Below are 24,952 nucleotides of genomic sequence, written 5' to 3' on the forward strand. Positions count from 1 at the left end.
CATTATCACATGCTATATCACATGTCATATAAAAATCTCACGTTCACTCATTTCCGCTTCCATTCTTATCATATAGCTACAGCATCAATAAAAGGGGAAATATATAAGATAAAATACATCAGTAATATATGCGAGACACGTAAAGAGACAAAAACAGACATGACAAGGCCGCATACGCGGTCGGTTTCTTGTTATAATCTTCAATAAGATAGCCATGGCTAATATATATTTAAAAGCGGTGTGCATGTATCTACATAGTCCACGAGCTCTCACCTCCAGTTCCCCTTCCCCGAATTGTCCTAATAGCTTCTGTCCAATTTATTATGATTTCATATACTGCCAATGGAACTTACCCTAGGGGTGGCATAATCGGGCGAAGCCATAGTGCAGAATATCATACAAGATAATTGGCCACGTTAAATTCACTAGAGACAGCGGAGAACATCAGGTGAAGGGATCCATTTTGACCCCGCAGCCTGGGGGATTCGTACGTACGCTGCGCTTGCTGCCACGGGATCAGCTTGCCATCTTGAGGGTCAATGGTAAATGTTGGTGTTGAGTGCGCACCGCCACAGATTTGCGACAATGGACTAACCGCCATAATCGCTTCCTCATTGAGGCCTCTGGTTCCTCGCGCCGTGTCGGTCCCAGACCATTTAGGAGGGTGCGGAGCGAACTGCTGTTCCAGTTTATGTATGTTGTATAGTGCTCAGTCTCCTCAGTCGCGGGCAACTAGCCCTCAATGGCTCATTTAGTTGGGAGACACTGCAGTTCGCGACCGGTCTGTGTATCATGGCAAGCAAGGTAGTTTGATCCGTTCGTACGGTGGCCTGGTGCTTTTCGATCTAGCCGACTTGTTGGGGTGTAGCTAAAACCTGTGTTCGTGGTCAGAAGGGCAGTAAAAGGCAAGGCTGGCATATAGAGGCTCAATATTTCGTGGTGTACCATTCCACCACAGTGATACAGCGATGGCAACCATCGGTTCTGTTATCGGCATGTTGTAAGCGGGCGGTAGGCAGTACTTTTCGCATCCAGGCCTAAAATGTCTTCCATCAGGCCCCGGGCCAGTGTGCCCTCTGGTCCCAGTCGATAGTCCATGGCGATTGGCATGAACTCTCTGTGCTGGAATGTGTGTTTCTGCTCTGGTCGGAGATCATTCCGAGAGAGGAGATGTAGCCGCTGTAGTGAATCATAAACCTAGTAAAAGTGGACTAGGTTAGCCTGCATCCTTGAACATAGCCAAAACTCACCCTGGATAGTGCAGATCCGCCTCCATACCCAGACCATCAATTCGCTTGAAGACCACTGTCTTCTTTTTCATGGTCTTTTGATAGCGACGGCGCGTGGATGATCTACTTCCGTAGACGGCCTGTCGCTCCAACCCAACCAGGTAAAGCCGGGGTCATGTAGAGAGCCCTGCTAACATAACTCACCGACCAGAGCATGGTCCCTGCAATCATTAGGCACAAACCCCTTGTTGGGCTCAAGACAAGAACCAAACTAGAAGAGCCCCCGTGTGAGCTCTACCAGGCAAAGAACTACATCCGGTTCCAACATCCTCCGAACTTGCGTCGTGGGTCGGACTAGATCGCGGGTGACGTGGATGCAGTTTGTGGATAGCACTGTATCATAAGCTCGCAACATTTCAGATCCCGGGTCTTTCTCAGTGTCCGAGACAGCGAAGCGCAGAAATTGCTGGCTGAAGTTTGGGCGGGGCGTAGCCACTAGCGACAATGTGATGCCAGTAAGCATATATATGAGAATCACCAATAGAACAAGAGCACTAACATTGCCCTTGACTGTGCCACTGAGTCAAGTTCCAAGTTCCAGGATCTGGATCTCTTGGCTGTTCTGCGCGACAAAATGGGTGCGAGGTTCTGGAACAGTATGAGAACGCCGGTTTGAACATAGGAGCGTTCGTGTACACGTCTTCAAGAAAACCACAGGTTGATACATTTCGGAATATCAAGGGATCAAGGGTACAGCGCACCAGATAGATAGTCAGCCTGACCTTCATTCGGAAGCGGAAGCCAAGCTAGAAGACGTCAACTACGATGGCATTGTGATCCGGTGGGTTCAAGTCCCACGTGGACACCGTCTGCCGCGCAAGTCCAAGAAGGCCAGCACATTGGCCGAAGTTGTCAGTGCCCTCCAAGCCGGAAAATAGAATTTGTGATGAGATCGTGTTGTCTACCACCTAACCCGGAACCGCGGGATGGTGGATTCGCTTTTCCTTAAGCTTTAGTTAAACAGCATGCAGGCACCGTTCAATTAAATCAATTCGACTGTAGCCTTTCACATATTCATAATACAACTCTCTCTGTTCCTTTAGTCTCTACACTGTAGATCCCAACAGGTTATGGCCCCTTGCTAGTTCAAATACATCAGCCTAGCAGAGAGCATTTTCTTCATTCATTTTAACTACCACCTAAACTGTGTAGAGTCGCTGGATACTCGATATATCAACAACTACCTCTTCATTTTGTTTTGTTGCTTGTCCATAGTTATTGATAAACCCTTGAGCCCTAGGTATCAAGAACAACGAAATAAATAGACTGCATCAAGTCAGCAAGATCAACCTTAGAACCTTCAGAAAACCTACGCAATTAGTCCATTTTAGGAGGGTGAACACATTATGACTCAGGGATACCTACAAATGGCTTTCTCTCCTCTGATACTCACACAAGTTTCCTCCAAGGCTTTCTCATCTTTTTCTCGTGCTTAACTTTCCACCCGCGATCATGAAGTTGTTCTTTTCCATTCTCAAATGCAGGCCAGGAAGTATCTTCAGGCCAATGGTCGCCAATGTACTTCTTGCCGAGCACGCTCTGCGCGAACTATCTCAGCGTGAGGAAATGCTACACCATAGAGCTATGGCCTTACAAAAGACCGTAGCTGTCGAGTCTACCAGGGCGGAGCTTGAAAAGACAGTTCAACAACTTAGAGAGACCCAACTGGAATATTCAAGAAAGGAGTATGCCCTTTACCGAGCGACCTCTACGCTTCCATTGCAACTTAAAGAACATTATGATAACTTAAGGCATAATCCTAAATGGTTTATGCGAGAAGAACTAGTTCATGATTGTTCGGATCGAGGCGGCTGTTGCAGCCGGAGATGTGGATGCTGCGCACAAAGGTCTATATCTCAAAGGAAGAAAGGCAGAGGGCGTTGCACTATAGAGTGTCAGTGTTGTATTGGCTTTCGTGGCTTCGAATTACCAGAGGAAGATAAAGAAGAGATTAGGAGGGATTTCAAAGCTAGAGTTGAACTCTGGGACCTGGGGTACTTTATCAAGCAGGCAAATTGGTCTTTTTTTCCACCAAAGCGCTAAACGCCTTCAAAACCAAAGTCCCGGTGGCATCGGATGTTCGGACAGGATTCCACTGATAAGGAGTCATGAGGGCAATACTTTGCTTGAATGTCGCTGCTTTACTTGAGAATGATCGATCTGCTAGGGGAATGCTAGATAGCACCGATGAAGGGAAGAAAATCGATTCAAAATATATACATGTAAGGGAATATCAAAGACTACGCAAACAAACATAAAACGGCCATATCAGCGGCCAACTATTCTTATATGCTACACGTTACCTATGTAGGTACGAGTCGAATAGGAAGGCAGAGGGCTATGGTGGAGGCCGTACCCCAATTGGGCCGGCTGCCGTGATGGTCCTTAAAAGCCCTCATACACAGTCTGTTTGCTGCCCAATCTCTCGCTAGTTGGCCGTAGATCCTTCAGATCCAGATCGCCTATGCCACCATGAAATCCCATAGGTCGGTCCTACTTCAGGTCAATATATTCAGCAGTTGGTCCCCCTGATCCAATCAGCCCCCACAGTTATCGGTTACAGAAATGTGGCGTACGAACAAGCTATGGTATAAATGGCAGATATTGAAAACTCCTAAAATGATAAAACCCGCGTTTTCAACAATTTCTGCGGACATAGATGACTAACTATATTATGCACTTTTATATGTCATCGTTTCCAGCATTCACCTCTAGGGAGGCGAAGTGTAGAAGGAGGTGCTGGAAAGGTGGTCAAAGTCGCTGGGGCCAGACATGACGTTGAGAGAGGCATGGAGTGATGTTTTGAAGAGTTTCTCTTTGCAGGAGAAATGAAGGAGCAAGTAACAAAGGGGAGATAGAGGCGAAGTTTCCTACATAGCAACCTCGGGAACTATACCCTGACTTGAACCCCCAATATACGCCAACGCCTGGATTTCAAGGTTTATTGTTCTTACTTTTACTCTATCCCCGGCATAAAAGGCATCTTTACGTATGATTTTACTGCTTATATTGTCGAAGATAGGCCGTATGTACTCCGTACTGTTCTTCATTATCCCTTTAGCTATATAACGAGAAGGGAAAATGTGTAAAGAAGAGACATCGAAAGAGACTTTTAGGAAGACTCCTAGGAACACAGCTGGAAAGACTCCAACAAACAACATTCAAAAAAAAAAGACACCGGGGCGTTATCTTACATATAATGTGCCTTATATCATCTTGAGTCCGATCCATCAGATTTTTCAAGTCCTACGTCGTTCAGGAGAGAAGTCGCATACACGACCGACCACTCTTGTTATTCGGACACCAGTACCCTATATTTTAGTAGATTGGCTACGTCAAATTTGGAAGCTTCTGCCCTACGCATGGGACCGTACGTCTGCACGTTACACATCATAGAGATACGATGTAGAAGTAGGTATCGCATCCGTCTTAGATGATATATCCTCAACCAGGGCAGATCAGCTATTTGGCACACTTCTCGGGCAATTTATATTTCTATACAATATAAGTTCCACAAGGACGCCAGCTCCTGTGAGGTATATCTATTCTGGTCATTTCCCATAATTATCATGACATGTCATGCCAGCACAGCTTGACAGAGCAACGAGGAAACTTCATAGCGCTGCATACAACCAAAAATCAAACCAATGACCCCATATTCGCATGAGAATGTCCTCCACATGCGTCAGGTAAACCGGGTACTGATGGTGGAAGACCATAGGGATCAACAACTCCCGTCCGAATCGCGCCCACGCCTTCTTTGAGATAGAGCACAAGCCGGTAGGCCGAGTTGCCATTCAAGTAATATCGGTGGAGCTGTTTGCTACGGAGGAAGCCCAGCCGCTCGTACAGTTTCATCGCGCCGGTGTTGGTGATTTCGGTTTCGAGGACGATCTGCCCAAACACGTACAAGTCAGCTCTCCATACCCTCAATACCAATCCATCTGGGAACCAAAAGCCATCTCCGCTGTGTGGACGTACCTCATCTGCATCCCGCTCGATCATAGCATCGATAGCCATACGCACTAGCTTGGTTGCAATTCCCCGGCCTCGGTACTCTTCGCGCACGGCCAGCATGGCGATATACCCTCTCAGCGGACCGTCGCGGTGTGGCTCTAGCTTGGATACCACGACCCCAACCATCTCGTCCTTATCGTCCATCGCGAGGAAACACAGGTCGCCCCATTGGTATAGAAAGTAGCGGTAGACGTAGATGCTGTAGGGTTCGGACAGATCTTTGGAGATCAGCTGGCGCATTGCGGCGACATACTCATTTTCGCGCGACTTTTCGTATCGCACATAGCGAAGATCGGGAGCATTGCTCATTACAGCGATGTCATTGAAGTGGGCTGATATGGTTGGAGTTGACGGAGGGTGGGGGGTCGTCGAAGAAAGTTAACTCTCTGCCATGTGATGCCGATCCGTCCGTTCACGGACTTTATGCACTTCCGTGTTTTTTTGGTGTCCCTTTCCTCCTCTTGTTTCTTTCTTTTTCTTCAATTTTATTGCCTTCGCCAATAATTATTCCAATCGATTACGCCCCCCCCCCCCTCTCTTCTCCCTTCCTCGCGGGTGATCGCTATGTTCCGCCGCCGCATGGGCAAGGACAAGGTCCCGCCCTCTGACAAAATCAGCGGAGATACAAGAGCTCAGGAAGAACAGCTTCGTGCGGAGTTTGATGATGCAAAAGTGAAACAGATAGTTATCAAGCCACGGAGTAAACGCCGCAATGGGTTCATCTTCATGCTAGGCGGGATCTTCGGCATCTTCTTCGCATTGTTCTTCGCGAACCAGCATGAGGTCATAAGCTTGGATTCGCTCATGGACCTGAATCTCGATTCATGGATTGAGGCTATCCCACAGGGAATTGTCAGTGACGTGAAAGAATTCTCGGTACGTGCTTTCCAAGGGAGTGCTCTTATCTCTACAGCTGTTTACCATGTGACTGACTCTCAATGGGATACATAGCAACACGAACGCGATACCGTCAGTTATGATTCGTTTGCTGTTGGATTACAACTTCAAGCTCTGGGAGTAGAAGCCAAACACCCCGTCGTGATGATCCCCGGAGTTATCTCAACTGGCTTAGAGAGCTGGGGCACGGGGGAAACTTCGCGACAATACTTCCGCCGACGATTATGGGGCAGCTGGAGCATGATGAGGGCGTTAGTCATGGACAAAGCTGAATGGAAGAACCATGTCATGCTCGATCGGGATACAGGCCTTGACCCGCCTGGCATTAAGCTCCGTGCGGCGCAGGGATTCGATGCCACGGATTTCTTTATTACGGGATATTGGATATGGAATAAAATCTTGGAGAATCTGGCGACAATTGGCTATGATCCGACCAATGCGTTTACAGCTGCGTACGACTGGCGACTCTCATATCTCAACCTTGAAGTCCGTGATAGGTATTTCACTCGACTCAAGTCCTACATCGAGACCGCGGTGCAGGTACAGGGCGAGAAGATCACACTAGCATCGCACAGCATGGGATCTCAGGTGGTATTATATTTCTTCAAGTGGGTAGAGAGCGAGGAACACGGAAAGGGCGGCAAAGACTGGGTTAACAAACATATCGACTCGTGGGTCAACATCAGCGGCTGCATGCTAGGCGCCGTCAAGGGATTGACCGCCGTTCTATCCGGAGAAATGCGGGATACTGCGCAACTGAACGCCTTTGCTGTGTATGGACTGGAGAAATTCTTATCGAAAGAGGAACGCGCGGAGATCTTCCGTGCGATGCCCGGTATCTCCAGTATGCTACCAAAAGGTGGTGAGGCCATATGGGGAAACTCAACCTGGGCACCAGATGACCAACCAGGTCAGCCCCTGACCTTTGGCAAACTGCTCCGCTTCCAAGACTCTAACTCAACCTTGACACAACGCAATCTTACCACGACAGAGAGTCTACAGTACCTCCTGGAGCACAGCGAGGATTGGTACCGGAACCAGGTTCTAAATAGCTACTCGCATGGCGTCGCGCATACGAAACGCGAGGTCGAAGCTAACGAGAAGGACCCGCGCACCTGGCTCAACCCTCTAGAGTCGCGCCTGCCCCTCGCCCCAGACATGAAGATATATTGCTTCTATGGCGTAGGCAAACCCACCGAGCGCAGCTACTTCTACCAGGAGGAGCCCGACCCACTGGTAAACCTCAAGGTCAGCATGGACACCACCATCACCAATAACGAGGGCGTTGACCACGGCGTTTTAATGGGTGAGGGCGATGGCACTGTGAACCTGCTTAGCACGGGCTACATGTGCGCCAAAGGCTGGCGCATGAAGCGTTATAACCCAGCCGGCACAAAGATCAAGGTCTTTGAGATGCCTCACGAGCCTGATCGCTTCTCACCCCGCGGTGGTCCCAACACCGGTATGTTTTTTCTTTGCCTCGCTCCCTACTCTTTCCCACACCATATAACAGACGACTAACTTCATACAGGTGACCACGTGGATATCCTAGGCCGCGCCTCACTCAACGACCTTCTTCTCCGTGTCGCTGGCGGCAAAGGCGATTTAATCGAAGAGACTTTCGTCTCCAGAATCCGCGAGTATGCGGATCGTGTACAAATCTTTGATGAAGAATAGATCAAATGGGTTTCCTTATGACTGTTGTGGATAATTGTTCTTCTATTTCACGTTTTGATACACATACCTCCGTTTTAGATATCTGGGGTTTTCTAGACGGGGTTTTTGCTTATGAGCTTTCTTGTACATTTCTTTACGACAAACCCTTATATGAATACATTATATTTCGATGGCAAGTATTGATTCAATTACTAGCTTGTGGTATTAGAACACTCAAACAAGCCACGTTAACAAGCCCGTATCCGTATCACGGATAAGCACGGATACGGCTTCTTTTCAAGCCCGAAACATAGTGACATATGCAAGCTACCACCATCAACTGATCCCGTGTGATCGACGGAGCTGTACTCTTTATTGGCCGCGAAAAGTAAGGATCACCACAACATGTCCCATCCAGTGTGAATAGTTCTTATCACACAGGCGGGGCTGTTCTCTTCACATTGGACCAGATGAAGGTTCGAATAGCTCTAACTTGAATTCTGTATGCTACACCATGCGTCTACTATGTACAACAAAACCCAGAAATGTAGATAATGTACAATTATTCATTGACTCAATACGCCGATTAAAAATAATGCTAGCAATATCCGTGGACCCAACAGGATCTCATCGCCAAAAGTAACGATAAAGAGGCAACAGAGGCAACCCAACCCGAGGAAACGAGTAAGTCGTAAGGGTGTGATGGGAGGCGTGGATGCATTAGGTTGGATCAACTTCATGCTCGATAGCCAAAATCGAAGAGAATGGGCAAAGCTCGAGGGGGGTTATGGCCTCCGTCAAAGGTACCAAAGTCCCGTTCACCCTAGCTGCCATGGTGACTCGAGCCCAGAGTCTCCGCTTTCAATGTCCCCCTTCCTTTCCTCGGATCTTTGCGTGTACCCACACGGAAAGAATCCACACGTCAACGCCGATTAATCACCTGCCAGGCGTGGACACATAGGGTAGACCGAGACGATCTTTTTGAAAACCCTTGTGCCGATGCAAAATGTCGTAAAACAGCCAGTATTCAAAAATCCGTCTAGTGCACAGCGAGTGGTGGTGCAGCAAAAAGCGCCGAAGAATGCGCCGAAACTTTTCATCTCTCCGAAAAAACAGTTTAAAGTTCCCAGACGCCGATGATGAGCGATGATGAGCGAGCGACACGAATGGTAAAAAAATATTTGTTCATCTGGACGAGCCGAAGAAAAAAAAAAAGGTGGCTCGTCCAGTTCATAAAGTCGTAGCGAGAGACATGGGTCAGAAAAAATAAAGGGGATCGCCCGAGGGCGTCCGAGAATGTGTACAAGCGAATGTTGCCAAAGGTGGCGGTGCCGGGGGGGGATTGGTGAATACAGGCAGGTGAACAAGACCCGATCCCTCCCGTCACTGATATTAATATTATAGACGGAGTTGTCAGCCCAAAGTGGGGTGACGAGGCATGTACAGCCAAAGGTGAAGTGTACCTTCAGCTCGAGGCGGAAGTACCGCGCGAACCGGAGGTTTATTAAAAAACCTTAAGGGGCCGAAAAATTGCTCGATGCAGATAATGTTCCCAAACATTGTCGTCAAACATAAAACGCCGATTTGAAAGCAGGAGATGCAAGAATGGACTGTGCCGAGCCACATGTGTAAATGAGGCTCGAGGATTAGCGTCCAGCCTCGATGTCGTGGTTCGAGGTGAGAGTTTCGCTTTCCCAGGTGTAATGATCGTCCACGGGGCTCAGTGACCCGGAGGAAACGGACGAAGAAGAGCCCACGGTCCACTCGTCGCTATCCAAGTTGAAGTCGCCATCCAAGCTAGCAAGATCATACCCTCCTTCGCGAGAAGAGTCACCGATCTCAACGTAGTCGTAGTCCCACCGGAACATCTTGTCCGCCTGGACTCGCGGCAGGAATCGGGTCTTGGCAAAGTAGAAGGCAATTGTGGCAAGTAGGCCACCGCAGACCAGATCAACTGCGTAGTGGTGAGAAAGATACATGGTAGCCCACCACATCCATAGAGTGTAGGTGACCCAGAGGGGCTTCAATCGCGGGAAGACGTGGCTCATGAACAATGCTGCTAGGGTGGAGTCGGCAGCATGGAGCGAAGGGAATGCTCCAAACACAACAGGGGACTGCTTGAAGCCCGAGGTGTAGAGATCAATACCAAGCAGCTTGTCAATGCGAGCAAGACCAGCTGGGTTTCCCTGCATCGAGTAGTCGGCCGGGGCCAAACCATACAGATTTTCATACCAGGGTGGCGAGCATGGGAAAGCCAACTGAACGAAGACCGCGGTCATGCTGATGTATCCAAGAGTCCGAGCGTACAGGGGGGTAGTTCCCGGGGGACCGAAGAAGAAAAGGATCAGTGAAACGACAAATGGCGCTCCGTAATGGCAGAGTCCGTAGGGAATCCATGCCAGAATGTCAAGCACTACATTTTGGTGGGCGGATAGAATGTTACTGATGTTGGCACCGTACAGGATGTTTTCCATGGCTGGTAACACTCGGACCCAAATGGCAGGCCGCCAATCGCTTGGAACGAACCTAGAGAAACATATGTTAGCCAAGTTCCCATCCTGTGTCGCGTCCACATCCCCGCACATCCCGCTCACGCCACAAGGACTTGGCAGGCGCATTGGTTACAAGGAAACTCAACGGGAAGCACAACTTACTGGCATCCATAGAAGAAGATAAGCCACCCAGCAACGGGGAGGAAAGGCAAGAAAAACTGGCGGGTAATTGGCATGAGGAGAGAGCACAGAAGTCCGGTGGCAATCGCCGTCTTTCCCAGTGGACCAGGAGACTGGATAATTGTCAAGGAGAAAAAGCCGATGATGAGGAGCAACAAGTATTGGAAGTCGTACATTGTCCATCGGTGTGATTGCAAGGATCTGAGGGTGTCGACAGGCGAGAAGGAGGTTTGCAATCTCGAGATGGACGAGGTGGGTGAGAGGCGGCTACGGAGTTTGGACCGGAGCTTGCGACGCATGCGATGTGGTACCAAAAGCTGGAATGAGCGCCATGGTATTTGGATTTGAAGCTTTCCAAACTGATTCTGCGTGCGATCTTTCCATGACGGGTAGGAGGCGCTCATATTTACGATTCTCCTCCAGGAGACTCCGGATCGCGTGGAAAAGGGATAGTTGAAGGAATTCCGCGGGGTAAGACGGAAGGAATTCGCGTAGCGGAAGGAGGTTTATCGTTAGCCGGAAGAAAGGCTCATCAAAAGTTGAGATGGACCGATAGGGAGGCGAAGAATAGGGTCGAGGGGCGTCCCAGGGAACTCAGGAGGTCACGTTGACAAGGGTCGGGATGCAAGGAGAAAAAGGGCGCAACCGAGAAAACCCAGGATAGACAGAACTCGAGAAAACCAAGGAGACCACTTGAAGCCCTGGAACGGAGAATATTAATTAAAGAAGAGATGGGAAGAAGGGGAAGAAAAGACCTGGATTTCACCCATGGGCTGAAGTATTGAGCGTATTCGTATTTACCAATATCTAAATTTTAGGTGTAATTTTCCTGGTATTACAACTTTAATTACACTATGCTATGTGTCTACTAGTCCTATTGTAGGTATGTATGGCGTCACTAGTATGGAGTTGGGCATTTTACTTTTTTTTTTATCTTCTTTTCCTTCTTCAGATGTGCAGAGTATAACATTTGAAGCACTTGAGTATCTCTAGTCATCTATCTCCAGATGTCATTGCAATTCTGACCGGAGCCCTCGGCAGTATTTAATAATACAAATAATTTGACTCGGAAGCCACGGAACGGAGAACGGAGATCACATTTCTGCCCGTGGGCACATCTCGGACTTTGTGATGCCAATGCTCCGACATGTTAGTCTTTTTATGCAGAAGACTCCGGGACTCCCGATAATATCTCTACAATTTATAATCCGTGATGCTCTTAACTTTTATATAGTTTATGAATATACTAAACTAGTGACCTAACGACTTGCGTCTTCAACTTTCCAAGGTTCCAAGGTTAAAATTAAATATTACATACTCCGTAATATTGATCAAAATTACAGCTGGAACGTAAATTTTCGCAAATTTTCCATATAAGATCCATCGTCGGGGTCTGATTGGCTGCCTTTACTTCGCCCCCACTGGCATCGTCGGGTCCCAGTAACATCAGAACTCCCTAATTTCGCTTATGCACAGCTTGTAATATCCTTACCAGCTCAACCGTCGTCCTGGTGATTCAAAACACTAATATTGAGGCTATCAACTAACGGCTAACGTCTAGCTGCTATATTCTATGACATTAAGACTCAGCCCCAAGCCACACACTATCAACACTCGAGAGTCCCAGTTTGACCAGTCTAAACCGGTTAGGAGAAAACGTCACACCATTAGGGCCGTTTTACATGGGGCCAGCGCTTAGATGAGGATGTGCAGGTTATCTAATGCCCTGTGCTCAGGGGATAACGGCTAACCCCTCAGGGGATAAACCAGCCTCCTGATATAAACAGTGTACAGCATCTCTGCCGTAAAAAGACGGCACAGCTGTGATTGAATATACTTTCCACCCCTTGGGGGTGGTACACATGCGTTTCAGAATTCAAGTGTCGCGCGACCGCAGCCAATCACCTCTTGACTTTTATCTATCTAGCGTCAAAGCTCCCTAGGCATTGTACAATATAGGCAGCTGTTGCTCCGTAAGCTGTACGGGGTAACACTTGTGTATGTGATTCTATAACGTTGCCTAAATATCCCAAGACTTATTTCTTATTTTAGTTTATGTATTCATCTTTCAAATACGACAGCACACTTTCGTATTCGTGTCTGGGGGGCGGCTGCCTAGATGTGGGTTCAAGCTTAGAAATGATGCAAGGCTGATGTGTAGAGCTGCGCCACAGATATGAAGTCAAGTTGTAATATCCCAACAGGGAGGTTTGGTACGCCTTCCTAAACCTCATCGGGGCTTGGGTGCAGGTCAAGAATGAGATATCTCTAAGCTGCTTATTCTATGACTCGGTGAGGTCGCTGCCTAACTCTTTGAGCCCTTCGTATCGCACGGGGTGACATTCCACATATTAATGGCCTTTCACAATAATTAATTCCCGTTGACACACCCGTGCTCACCTGATCCGCAATACCAAGATCGACGTTTCTGCGTCGTAGATCCTACCAGGGCCATCACCTTACATCCCCGCAAACCCGATGCGGTCAGCGGGGTATGACTACATAAGTCTTGCCCATGTGCATTTGACATCATTACTTATAAATCTAGCTTTCGAGGAAGGCGCTGTTTCGAAACTAAAAATAGTAGCCGATTCAGATGATATACTTCGTCGTGACCTTATTATTCAAACATTGACTCGTGCTCCAAAGGTCGGAACAGGCCATAGTTATACTCCCCGTCAAGTCTTATAATAGCCACACCAAGTCTATTAGGGAAACCCTCGAGAACAAGCCTTCTCCCCATTCGGACAAGGGTATTGGCAAATGCCTGTGATATGCTTGCCTGTCGCGTAATTCCCGGTACTTTGAGCATGCAATAAGCCTGGCTAATACCTATACGCGGCGTTCATTTTCAATGCTAATATGCAGTGGCAAAGAGCTGCGCTATAGATATGAAGTCAAGCTGTAATTCACGTAATCAACTATTCTATCGGGCCACCAGGATAAGTATATATATATGGTACGGAGTAGGTGACAACTTGTTTCGAGACCCAAAAAAAATAGGAAATAAATTTTTATGGGTCCACACCCTGGTGGTCGTGTGCTTTTCCAAGTATAGGCTTGCTATATACGCTGACATGTGACCTGATTATACCTATTGAGACTTGTGCCTCATGCATGGCGCTTATCTTAAGAGTCTGCATCTGCTGAACAGAAAAGGATTTGATATATATATTGTGCATGCAATCACCATCTTCCTTACCACTTCATGCCAAAGCCTTATATCCACTCCACATATCAGAGTAAGCACAGCCAAGGAATACTGCTCTCATACAAATGATCAAGAACCCACAGCATTACCTTGCCATTCACTGCGTTCAATATGTCGTCGGTTTCAATATATGCCTCCATCAGCAACAGCGATGGTGTTTACAAACACTGGGGTGTGTTCATCAATGCGCCCCGAGACGAAGACAAAGTTTTGCTCCAAGTGACGGGATCAGATGGTCGGTTCCGCTATGAGCTGGAAACAAGAGATGTCCGACAATCGGAAAAACTGGTGGAGTTGCTTCCTCTCTATGATGTGGACGTCGCCAAAACCAACACTATCAAGACTGTCGCTAGTCAAGTCACCGTTCACAATGAGATTCGGGGGTGGAATTGCCAAGACTACGTGCTTGATCTTCTGGAGGCGCTAGAAAAGGAAGCGATAGTGAATAGCAAAGACGAAAGTTACAAGAAGCAGAAGGATTTGCTTCATGGGAAGCAGGAAGGACTGGCATAGAACGTTCTCCTTCGCTCTCCTCTGGTGCTTGGCGACAGTTTTTACACTTGGTGATGTTAGGACTGACAATATCATGGGGAAACAGGATCCTAGTATTCATGGCCGCTATATTGTTACTGGAATCATTGACTAGGAGGAAAGTAGCAATTGAGGAACTGTGTTCAAGTCCTCATTCTGTTTTAGTTGGACAGTTTGTAAATCAAGAGGAAATAAACCCAAACGCCAGCCGATGTATCGTCGCAAATCAAGCATAGTAAAAAGCCGCCCAGCGCCAAACCCGTGAAACGGGAAAGAAATTTCGATGGCCATTCAGTCATGCTTGCTGTCTTCAGGCCCACCAGCCAGCATCTGGAAGCCCTTCACCAGCCCCATCGCAGAACCAGCGGCGATACCACCAACCAGTACCATTTGTATACCTCCAATGAGACCCTTACGGACATTTCGACGACCACGCCAGCCACTGACAAAGCATGTCTTTACATATCCGAAGATAAAGAGCGCAATGACCATGGTGGCAATAGACCACCGCAGGGCGATGAAGGCTTCATTGGGTCCGACGAAAAAGTATGGGATGAGAGGAATGAATCCACCGAGGAAGTATCCCAGGGCAATTGTAAAAGCACAAACGATAGCCCTCGAGCCTGACGGTTCGGGCAGAGTGTGATGGAAGTTCATGAGAAAAGATGGAAGCATAGGAGAATCGGAGAGATGGTTTTTGAGTTGTGCGACGAGTTCAGAAGGCAAGTCATAGGGCTCGAAGATGTCGGAGATGGTGTCTGACACAGAGGCGGGATCTGTCATGGTCTGCGTCTTTGTTTCTTTCAATGTAGCTTTGTATGACTCCCTACAAACATGTCAGCTTTCAAATCCCCAGAAGCCCTCCTGGCGTATTCGCATAAGAGATAGGTTTTAGGGTCTAGATAGGCTTACTCCTCGCTTTTCGCACCTAGATACCCACCGAGTCCCATCGATATAGCTCCTGCGATGAGTTCTGCGAGTCCACCGAAAACAACAATTTTGGTATCGCCCAGTGCCGACAATCCAGCCGTTAGGGCGAAAGGCACCGTCATGCCATCGGAAAGACCGATGATGGCATCGGACACGGTGCGACCGTCGATGAAGCGCGAAGGTTTTCGCTCCGAGTCATCGCGGGTTGTGGTTTTACCGGCCTCGACATCGGGTCGAAGTTGTGAAGGGTCCTTTTCATCCGAAGGACTGCGATCGGAGAGGGGCATATAACTTGACATGAGGCCGGTCACGGAACTGATTGACATGGTGAGGTTGGAGGGATTGAAGAAACAAAATGCATCCCTTGAAAGGAAGGGAATGTTTAAGTGAAAGCGAGGGATGCAAGGCTAGCCAGTTAGATCACGCGCTGCAGTCATGAGCGTTTTCCCTGCCTTTTGGACAAAGAAGTCTCCCATTTACTCCGTACAGCCTATCGAATGAACCAGGAAGACAACGTGCTTGGCATTCCCCTCATGGACAGGGCACGTGCAACGCTGATTCGAGGACCATCTTTAGTGTGGAGCCTTGTGGATCTCTTTGAGGGACTCCCGGTGCTTGACTTGAGCTCTGAGACCAACCAGAAGCTGCCATTTACAATCACGGACTCCCCACGACTCACGTGTATAAACTATACCCGTTGGCTGGAAGAGGGGTTAATATCAAGATTACTTCATATAGCTTAGTCGTAATCTCCGTCACCACGTGGGCTAGCATATCAGCATATTAGATCACCCCTAAAGCTCCTAAAACGGTTTAATTTATGTAGGTTTTTGTTTCTGCATGTTGGAGACCGAATCAGCTCGGCGAATGATAATCTCAAGTGGGTGCAAGACAACGCAATGGACCGACTCCATGCAACCGAGCTATACCATGACCTGGAATCTGGCATGCCTTCATTCTCGTACCTGAATCCAGAACGCTGAACAGTTGACTCGATGCATCCTACAAGCAACATGGCAGCAGGAGAGTAGATGGCCAAGCACCTGTATAATGCCCTACGTCGCTCTAAGTACTGGAACAATGCACCAGTTCCGTTCTCCCCATGCTAAATGAGGCAATACTAGCACTCGAATACAGTGTTTTGATCATCAACTTTGACGAACATGGAGGGTTTGCAGACCATGTCCCCACTTCAGTCACCGTGCCTCAACCCGAAGAACATATCATCTTCAGAGGCATGTCATCAAACCACTATTTTACGTACGACTTCATACGTCTGGGAGGCTAGTATGCATCTTAATCTTAACCCGAGCTTTGTCATATAAATATTCTGCTTAACCTTTCATCGCAGTATCCCTGCCTTCATAATCTCGCCCTGGGTACCCGCTAATCTTCTCATCTACGATCAAGGTACCATGTACGCCGATAAGTCGGCCTACGCCTTAGCCCAATCCTGCACTTCCTGCAGGAGCTGTGGGGGCTCGAGGGCTTGAACAACAGGGTCCAGTGGGCCAAGACTTTGGAAATGGCTTTCACCAACAAGCGGTGAGATGATACGCCCAAGAAGTTGATTAAGCCGACCTGGTATGGTGGTAGTGTGCAGCCGGAACCAGAGCCGTTCTTCCTTTTGAACCAGGATGAGCTACTATGTACGTCGCTAGGCCCACACTAAGGCTAAAACATAAAGGACGAAGATGGAGAGTTACTAGAGTGATAATACAACTATAGTGGAAGATCGAGGAGTGATCCTTGAGATATCCGGCTAGAAATGCGGATCTCCCGTTCTATGGTGTCTGTATCAGTTCAATAGATTAGAACGATGCCTAGTACATTTATTTCCAGGGCCATCAGAATCCAATCCAGTTAATTGGCACCAACCTAAAACTTAATTTGTTAATATGCAGTACACCGAACAACTTAAATCAGGCGATCTCGAAGCAAAATCAAGATTAGAACCCCATGTTGATTTACGTGAATGAACGATGCATAGTGATTGCAGGTTTGAAATGGAAGGTAAGATCATATATCAGGGGCCTGCCATCATTCATGAAGCTTTTGCCAGAACCATAAAGTAAGAGAATCAGAAATAGGTATCAACAAGAATGTGGAAATGTTAAAGAAGTTTATCCCTCGGAGCCGAAATACACGCAATTTTTGGAAACCAGCCCTTTGCCAGGGACTAGAGCATGCAATGAAACTTGTAGATGGAATTGGGATAGAAGCAGAAAATATGTCCAGTGTAAATCCACGAGAAGATAATTGTTGCGAAATCTGCGGAACGAGTCAGTCCGGTCGAACCAGAATAATCGAAAAGGATGCAGGTCCGACGTACTACTTGCGCTTTTCGGCCTTCTTTTGTTCGGACGAAGATGAGCCAGCCATATCCCACAGCCGGCTCTTGTAAGCGGGGAAGGAAGTGTGGTTCCACATGTTGTACAGAACGCTATGGGGAAAAGAGCGGGTCAGTCGGCGCGAATAAACAAGGGGAACAGAAGAACACAAAACGCACCTCTGGGTCTGGTCCTTATAGGCTTCGTCTTTGACCTCCTTTACTTGCACTTTCATGCCGTCCCTGGTGAAAGCAATATTCTTGCGCTCCATCTTTTCGCGTGTGTTTTTGCCTACATCCTGCATGATGCTGTAGACGACATATCCGACCGCGGCAACGATGCCAACGAAGAGGAGGAGCAGGATGAGGGGAACGAGATTGCGGGCGCCCATGGTGGGGGTCGTTTATCGGGGTACCGGATGATGTAAGTCTAATAAATCGGGATGTTGAAATGTGAGGAAGGCGAGACGATGATCCGAGGACTAGGTTGGAATCAAAAGAAGAAAATGGCGCAGGGGAAAAAAAAGAACAATTGGACTAGATGCCAAGAACAAGGTGTCTCGCAAAATAGTTGGAGCCTGATCTTTTCTAGGCACTGTTGCTGCCTGGAGTGGATCTGGATGCACAGGAATGCCGTTGAAATTCCAGAGAAGGCTGAATATGAGATCTGGAAGTCAGGGGCTTGAGACGTTTCATCAGTTCCCCTTCAGGTCCTTTTTAGAGTTGAAAGTGACGTTTGATTCGAGGGGAAATGACACGCATCGTGGCTGTGTTGTGGCTACCATGGCCACTTGATGAGTAAGTTTTGATCGGCCCTGGCCCGGGGGCTTTTTGAGGTTAACTTTAGCCTGAAAGACCCTCATCTAAAAGGTATAGATCTAGAATTAATCTAATTTGGAGGGGTTCAATATATGTTATCGTTATTATCACCATGAAGATCACTTTGTATTGTGAACTAAAACTCCCCACTACTACCTAAAACAGGATGATCGGTGGATCACGATCACGATCTCATCTGCGTCATCATTATAGAATCCCACACTCACGACTACGACGTAACTGGGCGGTGAATCCTCCGTCCGGGGAAGCTCCTGATAATCTGCCTGGATGAAGGCCAGGGTATCTCTCTGCATATTCTAGTCCAACACTCAGCTCAGCCAAACCAGATACGATGTGCGACATGCCTTTCTTCCCCATCTTCCCCATCTGCTTCCAATGCAACACTGATCAGAATCCATGTCATTGTAAGGTGGTTGGACCGACACTCGGTAAGTTTGGTTCTTTGATATGACCGCCGAGAGACGAGCCCATGTCTGACGAAATGAACAGGGTTCTTTACTACCGTTGTGGCAGCAGTAAGTAGATATAGTTCTTCTCGAGTTACAGATGAAGACTCCCCTGCTTGGTTCCAGGCTTATAAAAATCTTTTTTTTCTAGATCTTCTGCTACCCCTTGTCGATCTTCTGTGGTTGCGGCTGCACTCAAACTGGAAAGGAGTATGTTCAGCTGTCCTGCTTCTTTATATCCAGACTAACAAATAGTAGCATGTTAGGATACCCTGTCAAACTAAATCAGAAGATTAGTAATGCTATACCATTCTGAGGCTGGGAGCTCGACGCTTAGAATATATTTTAACACTATTTTCATCGTATCTGATCATTTAACCCTAACCTTGCTTTGTTCATTTTAAGAATTGTAGTCCCTTTGACTAGCTCCGTTCTTCGCAGAGCTGTAGGGCATGGATGCCCAAAGGCTATGAGTGGCATTACATTTGGCTATTAAAAATATAACTAGTATATACTGCAAGAAAGAGAACTCAATGCCCGGAAAACAATCCCCCATCTTGCTCCGTGACATATATCCCCAAGATATACTTAGGTGGAAGACTGCTTGGGGGGAGCAGGCAGATAACCCGCAGAGTATTCATCAGCTTCATCATAGTCTGCCAATTCCAATCTTTTCAAGAATCCCCCTTCCAGCAGATTCATCACACTGGACGGAGCCAAAATCTGCGATCCAAAGCCAGGCTGCTCGAACCAAGGCGCAATGGGTCCCAAGAGAATATCAAATTCCTTGATCACTTCGTAGACATGGTAGTTGTACGGGACGCTGCTTTTGGGAGGCGCGAAAAGATTGGATGGTGGCAGGGATCGCTCGATATATGGGGCTCCAAGAGGTGCCAGGAACTTTCCATATTCAGATCCGAATCTATCAAGCTTCTGACCCACTTGGAGTGTGAAAGTCCCCAAAATAGACTCATCTTCGGTGGTGAGGGCGAATCCGTCGTTCTCTGGATAGATCCAATAACCACTTGGGTCGGAAGCGTTCACGGTCCATTTCTCCAAGAACTCGATTGGGCAGAGCTCGCCGAAGCGGGAGTATGTCGCGATCTCGTTGGAGAGAGGGAAGAATCCAGGGAGGTTCTTCGGACCAAGTCGTGGGTCACCGCAAATTGCAGTGGAGTTCACATAGGTCACTCCTTTGCAGGGGTCGGGGTAGCATCTTTTGGGGTAATCCGGCTCCTATGAAGCATGAGCATTGATACTTATACAATTTGAATTTAGAGAAAAGGTGCCAGGGCTACTGACCTTTTTTGTGCGCTGCCTGTTAGGAATGGCGTAGGGCGCGGCCTCTGCCAGGGCAACCAAAAGAAGCGCACTTATAGTTGAGAGATGCATGGTGAATATGAAATGTGTGTCCCGGTGAGCTCTGTGAGTTTACCGAAAGGAGGAGACAGACTCATTTATATATTAACATACCAGAATGTGCCAAGGAGGATTGACATTCCAATCTCGCGATTTACAGCGCTATTCAATTCATGCACATAAGATATATGTTGTACAAGCAGATGGGTCTGCCCTGTAGTATCCATGGCAAGGACTAGCCATGCGTCTCTTTGAGCTCGCTTCATTCCAATCGGCATCCTGTATCCCTCGCCTTATTACTCTACTCTATCATTGCCCAATTTGTAGGATGGCATTTGTGGAAAATCCAGCATATCCATGCAGGGTGGTACTCCGTACAGGGTAGTACGTAAAAAGTCGAACGGAACGGCCTACAATATGTTGAGTGATTAAGATGGAAGTGAAGGGTGTGTAATGAAACGTCGAATTTATTGACCAGTTGACCTCAGAGGGATGGGATGGGTCTATAGAGTAGACACAGTTAAATCCAATCATGGGTTATTTGAGAGTGAATTTCAATTAACTCTGGTAACTATACGGAGTACTAAAGAACCCGAGAGATATGGGGGGTAGCTGAGCTCGTATCAAGCACAGAAATCATTGGGTCGGTTTATTAGCCCATATTTCAAATGGCTAACCGTAGGCAAATTTGACTTTAAAGTGGGCGAGTAAGGAGCGGACGGGGTAATATAAAGCAATATAAAGCAATTAATAATAGTCCTAGAACTACTCCGTAGCATCCGACATGCAGATGACCCTTGCCAGTGCAGAAGATTATTTCCACAAAGCTGAAAGCTGAGGTCGAAAGTCGAACTTGGCCAATTATTGTCAAGTGGAGCCATTAGCGTGACAAAGATCTTCAAATCTCCAAGAGCTGAATAGATTCAGCTTTTCCGAGTTTGGTCACTATTTGTCTTGGCTCAACGCTAACTAGGAAAGTGCCATGAGGATCCCTCATGCATCAACTCGATATGTCAATTGTCGAGTATGCACCGTCTCTCTCCCGAGGAATTATACTAGTGTCTCGTGTTCTATTGAAGTGTACAGAGGATTTCCAAGACCCACTAACTAACTATAGGGCCACTTAACTATTTTCTTCACTACTGATGTACTAGGTAGGTCTGTGCCTGCGTGATATTAAGATCGGCATCTTATAACTATTGATTGAGACTGCAAGACTCGGGGGGTTTTCCGTCCCTGTGAGGTTGGCATTGGTATATACTAAGGAGCAAGGAATACTCCGTACCCAGCAATTCCAACATGGAACAACTGCCTAGGTGCGCCTTGAACAAGCTTTTCCTAAGCAACGATATTGCTTAATAGTACCTATAAAAGCCCCTTCCACTCCATCACAGCAATTGACATCTTCTCTTGTAGTCCCTTGAGTGGGTTTGTTGAAGCCCAGTCCTTGAAGATACCGGCTTCCACGAAGTTGTTCTTCTCAAATACTCTCATGCTCCCTATGTTTCCAACATAAAAGCTACCTTTGAGGCGATGAAGGTTCATCCGAGGGATAGCCCAGTCTTGAATGATAGTTCGAACAGCTGCACTCATAAGTCCCCGGCTATGCCGAGTAGGAGAAAGATAGTCTATTTATATTGTTAGCAATTGACCTTGAGTCCCATTGGGGTGTCCATACATCCTAAACCCCATATGATATCCTTGTGCCCCGTAGGCAAATCATTATTATGCTTCTGCAGCAGCGCAAACTCCCAGCTATCGGGTCGCAACTCATAGAAAGCATACCGCGCTAGTGTAAAGTCTCCGATCATGACATCTTGAAGCGGAGCGCCTGTCGTAGGATCCCTTTCTGTTACTTCGCGTATGCAAACGAAAGGGCATTTATCGAAGTACTCGGGTTGCTCTTGGCCCTTTGAACTGTCCCCCGGTACTTGGCTTTCTGAGATTTCGAATTCCTTTTGCAGAGCAGATAGGATATCTTTGTATTCTGCTATCTTCATTTTGACCCAGTCCACGCCGTGCTCGGGTAGGAACGGGTAGGGTGGGCCTTGTAGCCAGGAGTACACGCGTGAATCATTGAGAATCTCGGTCATCACAGCGGATGTCTCCTCGATCTGGTGTTCACGTTGTGGAGTGATGATGATGTCCGCACATGGTGCTGGGAGTTGGAGATAGGGCTCTTTGGTGAGCGGATTATAGTGGATCATGACGAACAGAACCCAGACCGGTTGTAAAAGTCTCAAGTAGAATAACTGTACTTATTCCAAATGTTCACTTTATATAGGCTTGCATTTCAGTGAGGCTGCTCAGGCCTCCGTAAGATCTTTGTGAGTCACTCGGTAAATGAGCCCTGGAGGCTACAGGAGCTAGCCAATTGTGGACAAGATCAAAGTTAGTAGTCAGCCTGGTGCTAACTACTAGATAAGGAGAAGACTTTGTTCCTTCAAGCTCTTGGCTAAATACTGACCCTTTTGTTCTAAATCGTTCCACGCTCGTCTGTGCAAGGACATTGCCAAACTTAGGACCCACACGAAGTTGACTCGAACGGCATGCAAAGCATGAAAATACCATCGCCTCATGTTCCCACCGCGGCGCTTTCATGGGTAGCTCGAAAATCGTCAATGGCCGCTAGATAAACAAACTAACTGCGATGCAGATGAATGTAAATGTCACATACACCGGTGTACTCACCTACCTGAAGGTGGCTAGAATGAGTGATAACCCAAGCAACTGCGGTGGGGACAACTAAAGCAAGACAAATCGACCAAAAACTCGAAGACGGCGGTTCAGATCACCTCGACTATCACACCGGTGATATTGACCGAGAACATCTCACAGGAAGGGCCTATTAGGAATGCAAAGATAAGCAGCAGAGTATACAAATGCGCTGGAATCTAGATAGCAAAGCATGGAAACCCCCAGATTGCTGTGCGCTCTGGCATACAATTCGTTACTGTTCATTGTAGTCCATTCCCGAGTGTTTCAACGGTGCTCGAGTCACCATTCTTCTCAGATCTCTGCTTAGGTATGCTGTAAAATATCAGAATCAATGATTCGAGGAGCTCATCGATCTTTCACTCTACCCTATGAGTATGCACTGGGTCGGAGTACCGTAACGTGCTCAGACAAGTCGATAAAGTATTGCTAGCATAGCTGGAACCTTGGGGTAAATGAGATATACAATATCGGGATGTACTCGTACGTGGGTAGTGCCAATTCAACAGTCCGCCGAGAAGGTCAAGAATAAAACGCTTCATGATGTTCTATTATACATAGACCCCGCTAGGTGCCACCGTCATCTCGAAATGGCATTGTACTTGGGTATATGAATGTTAATTTACTGGCACCCGACTGGTCAATTGCTCCAGACGCCCTGCCAAGGCTCGGTGTTTCCGCATGACCTCTTCCCATTCGTAGGTCATATCTTCAGTATCTTCCTCCCCGCTCAGCTCGGTCAAAATCAGGCCAAAGTCACCGCCGAGACGACCGAGACTTGCGGCACAGTACAGAAGCTGCGTGAGAAGGCTTTCCCTCGAGCTCCGATCTCGGACATTGGGCAGATATGAACGCATTGTATCCGTGAGCAATTGCACGAGATGCATTGGGAAAGTAGCCAAAGCCGGCGGTAGACGTTGCAAGGGGTCATCTGAGTGTGCTGGCTTTGACTTGGCCTTGGAATGGGAGTCTGCACCTCGTAATTCTGAGATGGCAAATTCGGATTCGGATTGCTCAGAGTTAAAAATGTTCTTATATAGTGAGACAATCGCAAAGCTCTGCTCACGGAAGATCTCAATGTATCTTTTTAAGTAGCGGTCAGTCTGCTGTCCGCCGGACCACGCAGTCGTGTCTGATTTGTCCTTGCCGCCGAGTCTCCGTTGGGTTTCTTGGTCTGCGAGCTCGCGGAGGGGATCCAGCGCTTCAAGGGTCGATACCAAATGCGCTAGTCTGCAGACCAGGAAGATGGCCCCAAGAGCGCCTTCTCCTGTCCCAACTGCCCCATCACTCTGAAGCATCTCTAGATCCGGAGCTACCCGCCGCAGCCAACCCACAGTTCGGATACCAGCTGCTAGCCGCAGGTTCTGGGCTCGAAGCCCCGTGATCAGATTACTTGTCATGTCCTTCATAGCATCCTCCGCCTGGGATGCAACATCTTGAATCAATGGAGATTCGGGGTATAGTGTTTGTAGTCGCTTGATATGTGCATGTAGGTCGAGTGCAGAGGAGTAGGTTGTAGAGGAGACCCCGGTACCGGAGTTGACTGAGGCCGCGGAGACGGCTTTGGACAGCAGACTTGGTAGTTCCAAGATATCTGACAATCGGTCGACATTGCGAGAGAGCTGCATCGCTTTCTTCCGTCGTTCTAGGGCGGCATTGTCTTTGATTTTACTGTATTTGGTGGAGAACCCGACAGCCTCCTCGTCGAGTTTAGGGATAGCATCACGTAGCTGTTGCGCCTCGCGGGTCAACTGTGGAACAGATGTACATAGCGTGGACAAATTATCTGCAGAGGTGACAAATGCTCGATGTGAACGGTTCGATAGGGCTTGAAGGGACAGAAGGGTCGAGTGGGAGGATTGGGCGAGCGATGGGGGTTCTGTGGTCTGGAGAGCTTCGAGCGACAAGGTTGAGAGGCGAGTGAGATATTTGTCGGTAGTTACATCATGCGATTGAGTTGAATCTAGGTGTGGAGCGAGTAGCTCCAGCAAGTCGGCCATGGCGAGTCGATGCTATTCGGAGGTTGCGTAAAAGAGGCGCGCTGAATGGATCACCCGCCG

General features: G+C 47.8%; 12 protein-coding genes across 12 annotated transcripts; 4 read left to right on the forward strand and 8 right to left on the reverse strand.

The window, feature by feature from the left end:
- Positions 1 to 1,052: 1,052 nt before the first annotated feature.
- N7447_001205 (uncharacterized protein) lies at positions 1,053 to 1,321 on the reverse strand (the record flags this gene model as incomplete). The annotated part of the gene is made up of 2 exons (XM_057225481.1): positions 1,053 to 1,197; positions 1,251 to 1,321. 2 exons carry the CDS (start codon positions 1,319 to 1,321, stop codon positions 1,053 to 1,055), a joined length of 216 nt encoding a protein of 71 aa, XP_057089497.1.
- Positions 1,322 to 1,738: 417 nt separating this feature from the next.
- Positions 1,739 to 2,167, forward strand: N7447_001206 (uncharacterized protein; the record flags this gene model as incomplete). The annotated part of the gene is made up of 3 exons (XM_057225482.1): positions 1,739 to 1,744; positions 1,774 to 1,885; positions 1,971 to 2,167. 3 exons carry the CDS (start codon positions 1,739 to 1,741, stop codon positions 2,165 to 2,167), a joined length of 315 nt encoding a protein of 104 aa, XP_057089498.1.
- A 2,761-nt stretch (positions 2,168 to 4,928) lies between these two features.
- On the reverse strand, positions 4,929 to 5,615 carry N7447_001207 (peptide alpha-N-acetyltransferase MAK3; the record flags this gene model as incomplete). Its single annotated transcript, XM_057225483.1, has 2 exons — positions 4,929 to 5,183; positions 5,271 to 5,615. 2 exons carry the CDS (start codon positions 5,613 to 5,615, stop codon positions 4,929 to 4,931), a joined length of 600 nt encoding a protein of 199 aa, XP_057089499.1.
- Positions 5,616 to 5,870: 255 nt separating this feature from the next.
- N7447_001208 (phospholipid:diacylglycerol acyltransferase) lies at positions 5,871 to 7,900 on the forward strand (the record flags this gene model as incomplete). Its single annotated transcript, XM_057225484.1, has 3 exons — positions 5,871 to 6,182; positions 6,258 to 7,665; positions 7,735 to 7,900. The coding sequence occupies 3 exons, from the start codon at positions 5,871 to 5,873 to the stop codon at positions 7,878 to 7,880; spliced, it is 1,866 nt and encodes a 621-aa protein (XP_057089500.1). The 3' UTR covers positions 7,881 to 7,900.
- Positions 7,901 to 9,505: 1,605 nt separating this feature from the next.
- On the reverse strand, positions 9,506 to 10,935 carry N7447_001209 (phosphatase PAP2 family protein; the record flags this gene model as incomplete). Its single annotated transcript, XM_057225485.1, has 2 exons — positions 9,506 to 10,385; positions 10,514 to 10,935. The coding sequence occupies 2 exons, from the start codon at positions 10,933 to 10,935 to the stop codon at positions 9,506 to 9,508; spliced, it is 1,302 nt and encodes a 433-aa protein (XP_057089501.1).
- A 2,918-nt stretch (positions 10,936 to 13,853) lies between these two features.
- Positions 13,854 to 14,255, forward strand: N7447_001210 (uncharacterized protein; the record flags this gene model as incomplete). The annotated part of the gene is made up of 1 exon (XM_057225486.1): positions 13,854 to 14,255. The coding sequence occupies one exon, from the start codon at positions 13,854 to 13,856 to the stop codon at positions 14,253 to 14,255; it is 402 nt and encodes a 133-aa protein (XP_057089502.1).
- Positions 14,256 to 14,564: 309 nt separating this feature from the next.
- N7447_001211 (VIT1/CCC1 transporter family protein) lies at positions 14,565 to 15,529 on the reverse strand (the record flags this gene model as incomplete). Its single annotated transcript, XM_057225487.1, has 2 exons — positions 14,565 to 15,099; positions 15,186 to 15,529. The coding sequence occupies 2 exons, from the start codon at positions 15,527 to 15,529 to the stop codon at positions 14,565 to 14,567; spliced, it is 879 nt and encodes a 292-aa protein (XP_057089503.1).
- Positions 15,530 to 17,534: 2,005 nt separating this feature from the next.
- On the reverse strand, positions 17,535 to 17,924 carry N7447_001212 (uncharacterized protein; the record flags this gene model as incomplete). The annotated part of the gene is made up of 2 exons (XM_057225488.1): positions 17,535 to 17,646; positions 17,713 to 17,924. 2 exons carry the CDS (start codon positions 17,922 to 17,924, stop codon positions 17,535 to 17,537), a joined length of 324 nt encoding a protein of 107 aa, XP_057089504.1.
- Positions 17,925 to 18,703: 779 nt separating this feature from the next.
- Positions 18,704 to 19,073, forward strand: N7447_001213 (uncharacterized protein; the record flags this gene model as incomplete). Its single annotated transcript, XM_057225489.1, has 2 exons — positions 18,704 to 18,800; positions 18,970 to 19,073. 2 exons carry the CDS (start codon positions 18,704 to 18,706, stop codon positions 19,071 to 19,073), a joined length of 201 nt encoding a protein of 66 aa, XP_057089505.1.
- A 333-nt stretch (positions 19,074 to 19,406) lies between these two features.
- On the reverse strand, positions 19,407 to 20,210 carry N7447_001214 (TNT domain-containing protein; the record flags this gene model as incomplete). The annotated part of the gene is made up of 2 exons (XM_057225490.1): positions 19,407 to 20,054; positions 20,121 to 20,210. 2 exons carry the CDS (start codon positions 20,208 to 20,210, stop codon positions 19,407 to 19,409), a joined length of 738 nt encoding a protein of 245 aa, XP_057089506.1.
- Positions 20,211 to 21,542: 1,332 nt separating this feature from the next.
- Positions 21,543 to 22,384, reverse strand: N7447_001215 (GNAT family N-acetyltransferase; the record flags this gene model as incomplete). The annotated part of the gene is made up of 2 exons (XM_057225491.1): positions 21,543 to 21,805; positions 21,856 to 22,384. The coding sequence occupies 2 exons, from the start codon at positions 22,382 to 22,384 to the stop codon at positions 21,543 to 21,545; spliced, it is 792 nt and encodes a 263-aa protein (XP_057089507.1).
- Positions 22,385 to 23,509: 1,125 nt separating this feature from the next.
- Positions 23,510 to 24,892, reverse strand: N7447_001216 (Dor1-like family protein; the record flags this gene model as incomplete). Its single annotated transcript, XM_057225492.1, has 1 exon — positions 23,510 to 24,892. One exon carries the CDS (start codon positions 24,890 to 24,892, stop codon positions 23,510 to 23,512), a length of 1,383 nt encoding a protein of 460 aa, XP_057089508.1.
- Positions 24,893 to 24,952: the final 60 nt, after the last annotated feature.

This window comes from Penicillium robsamsonii (assembly GCF_028829455.1).
Source record: "Penicillium robsamsonii strain IBT 29466 chromosome Unknown utg000001l_segment0_segment0, whole genome shotgun sequence".
Classification (NCBI taxonomy): Eukaryota; Fungi; Ascomycota; class Eurotiomycetes; order Eurotiales; family Aspergillaceae; genus Penicillium; species Penicillium robsamsonii.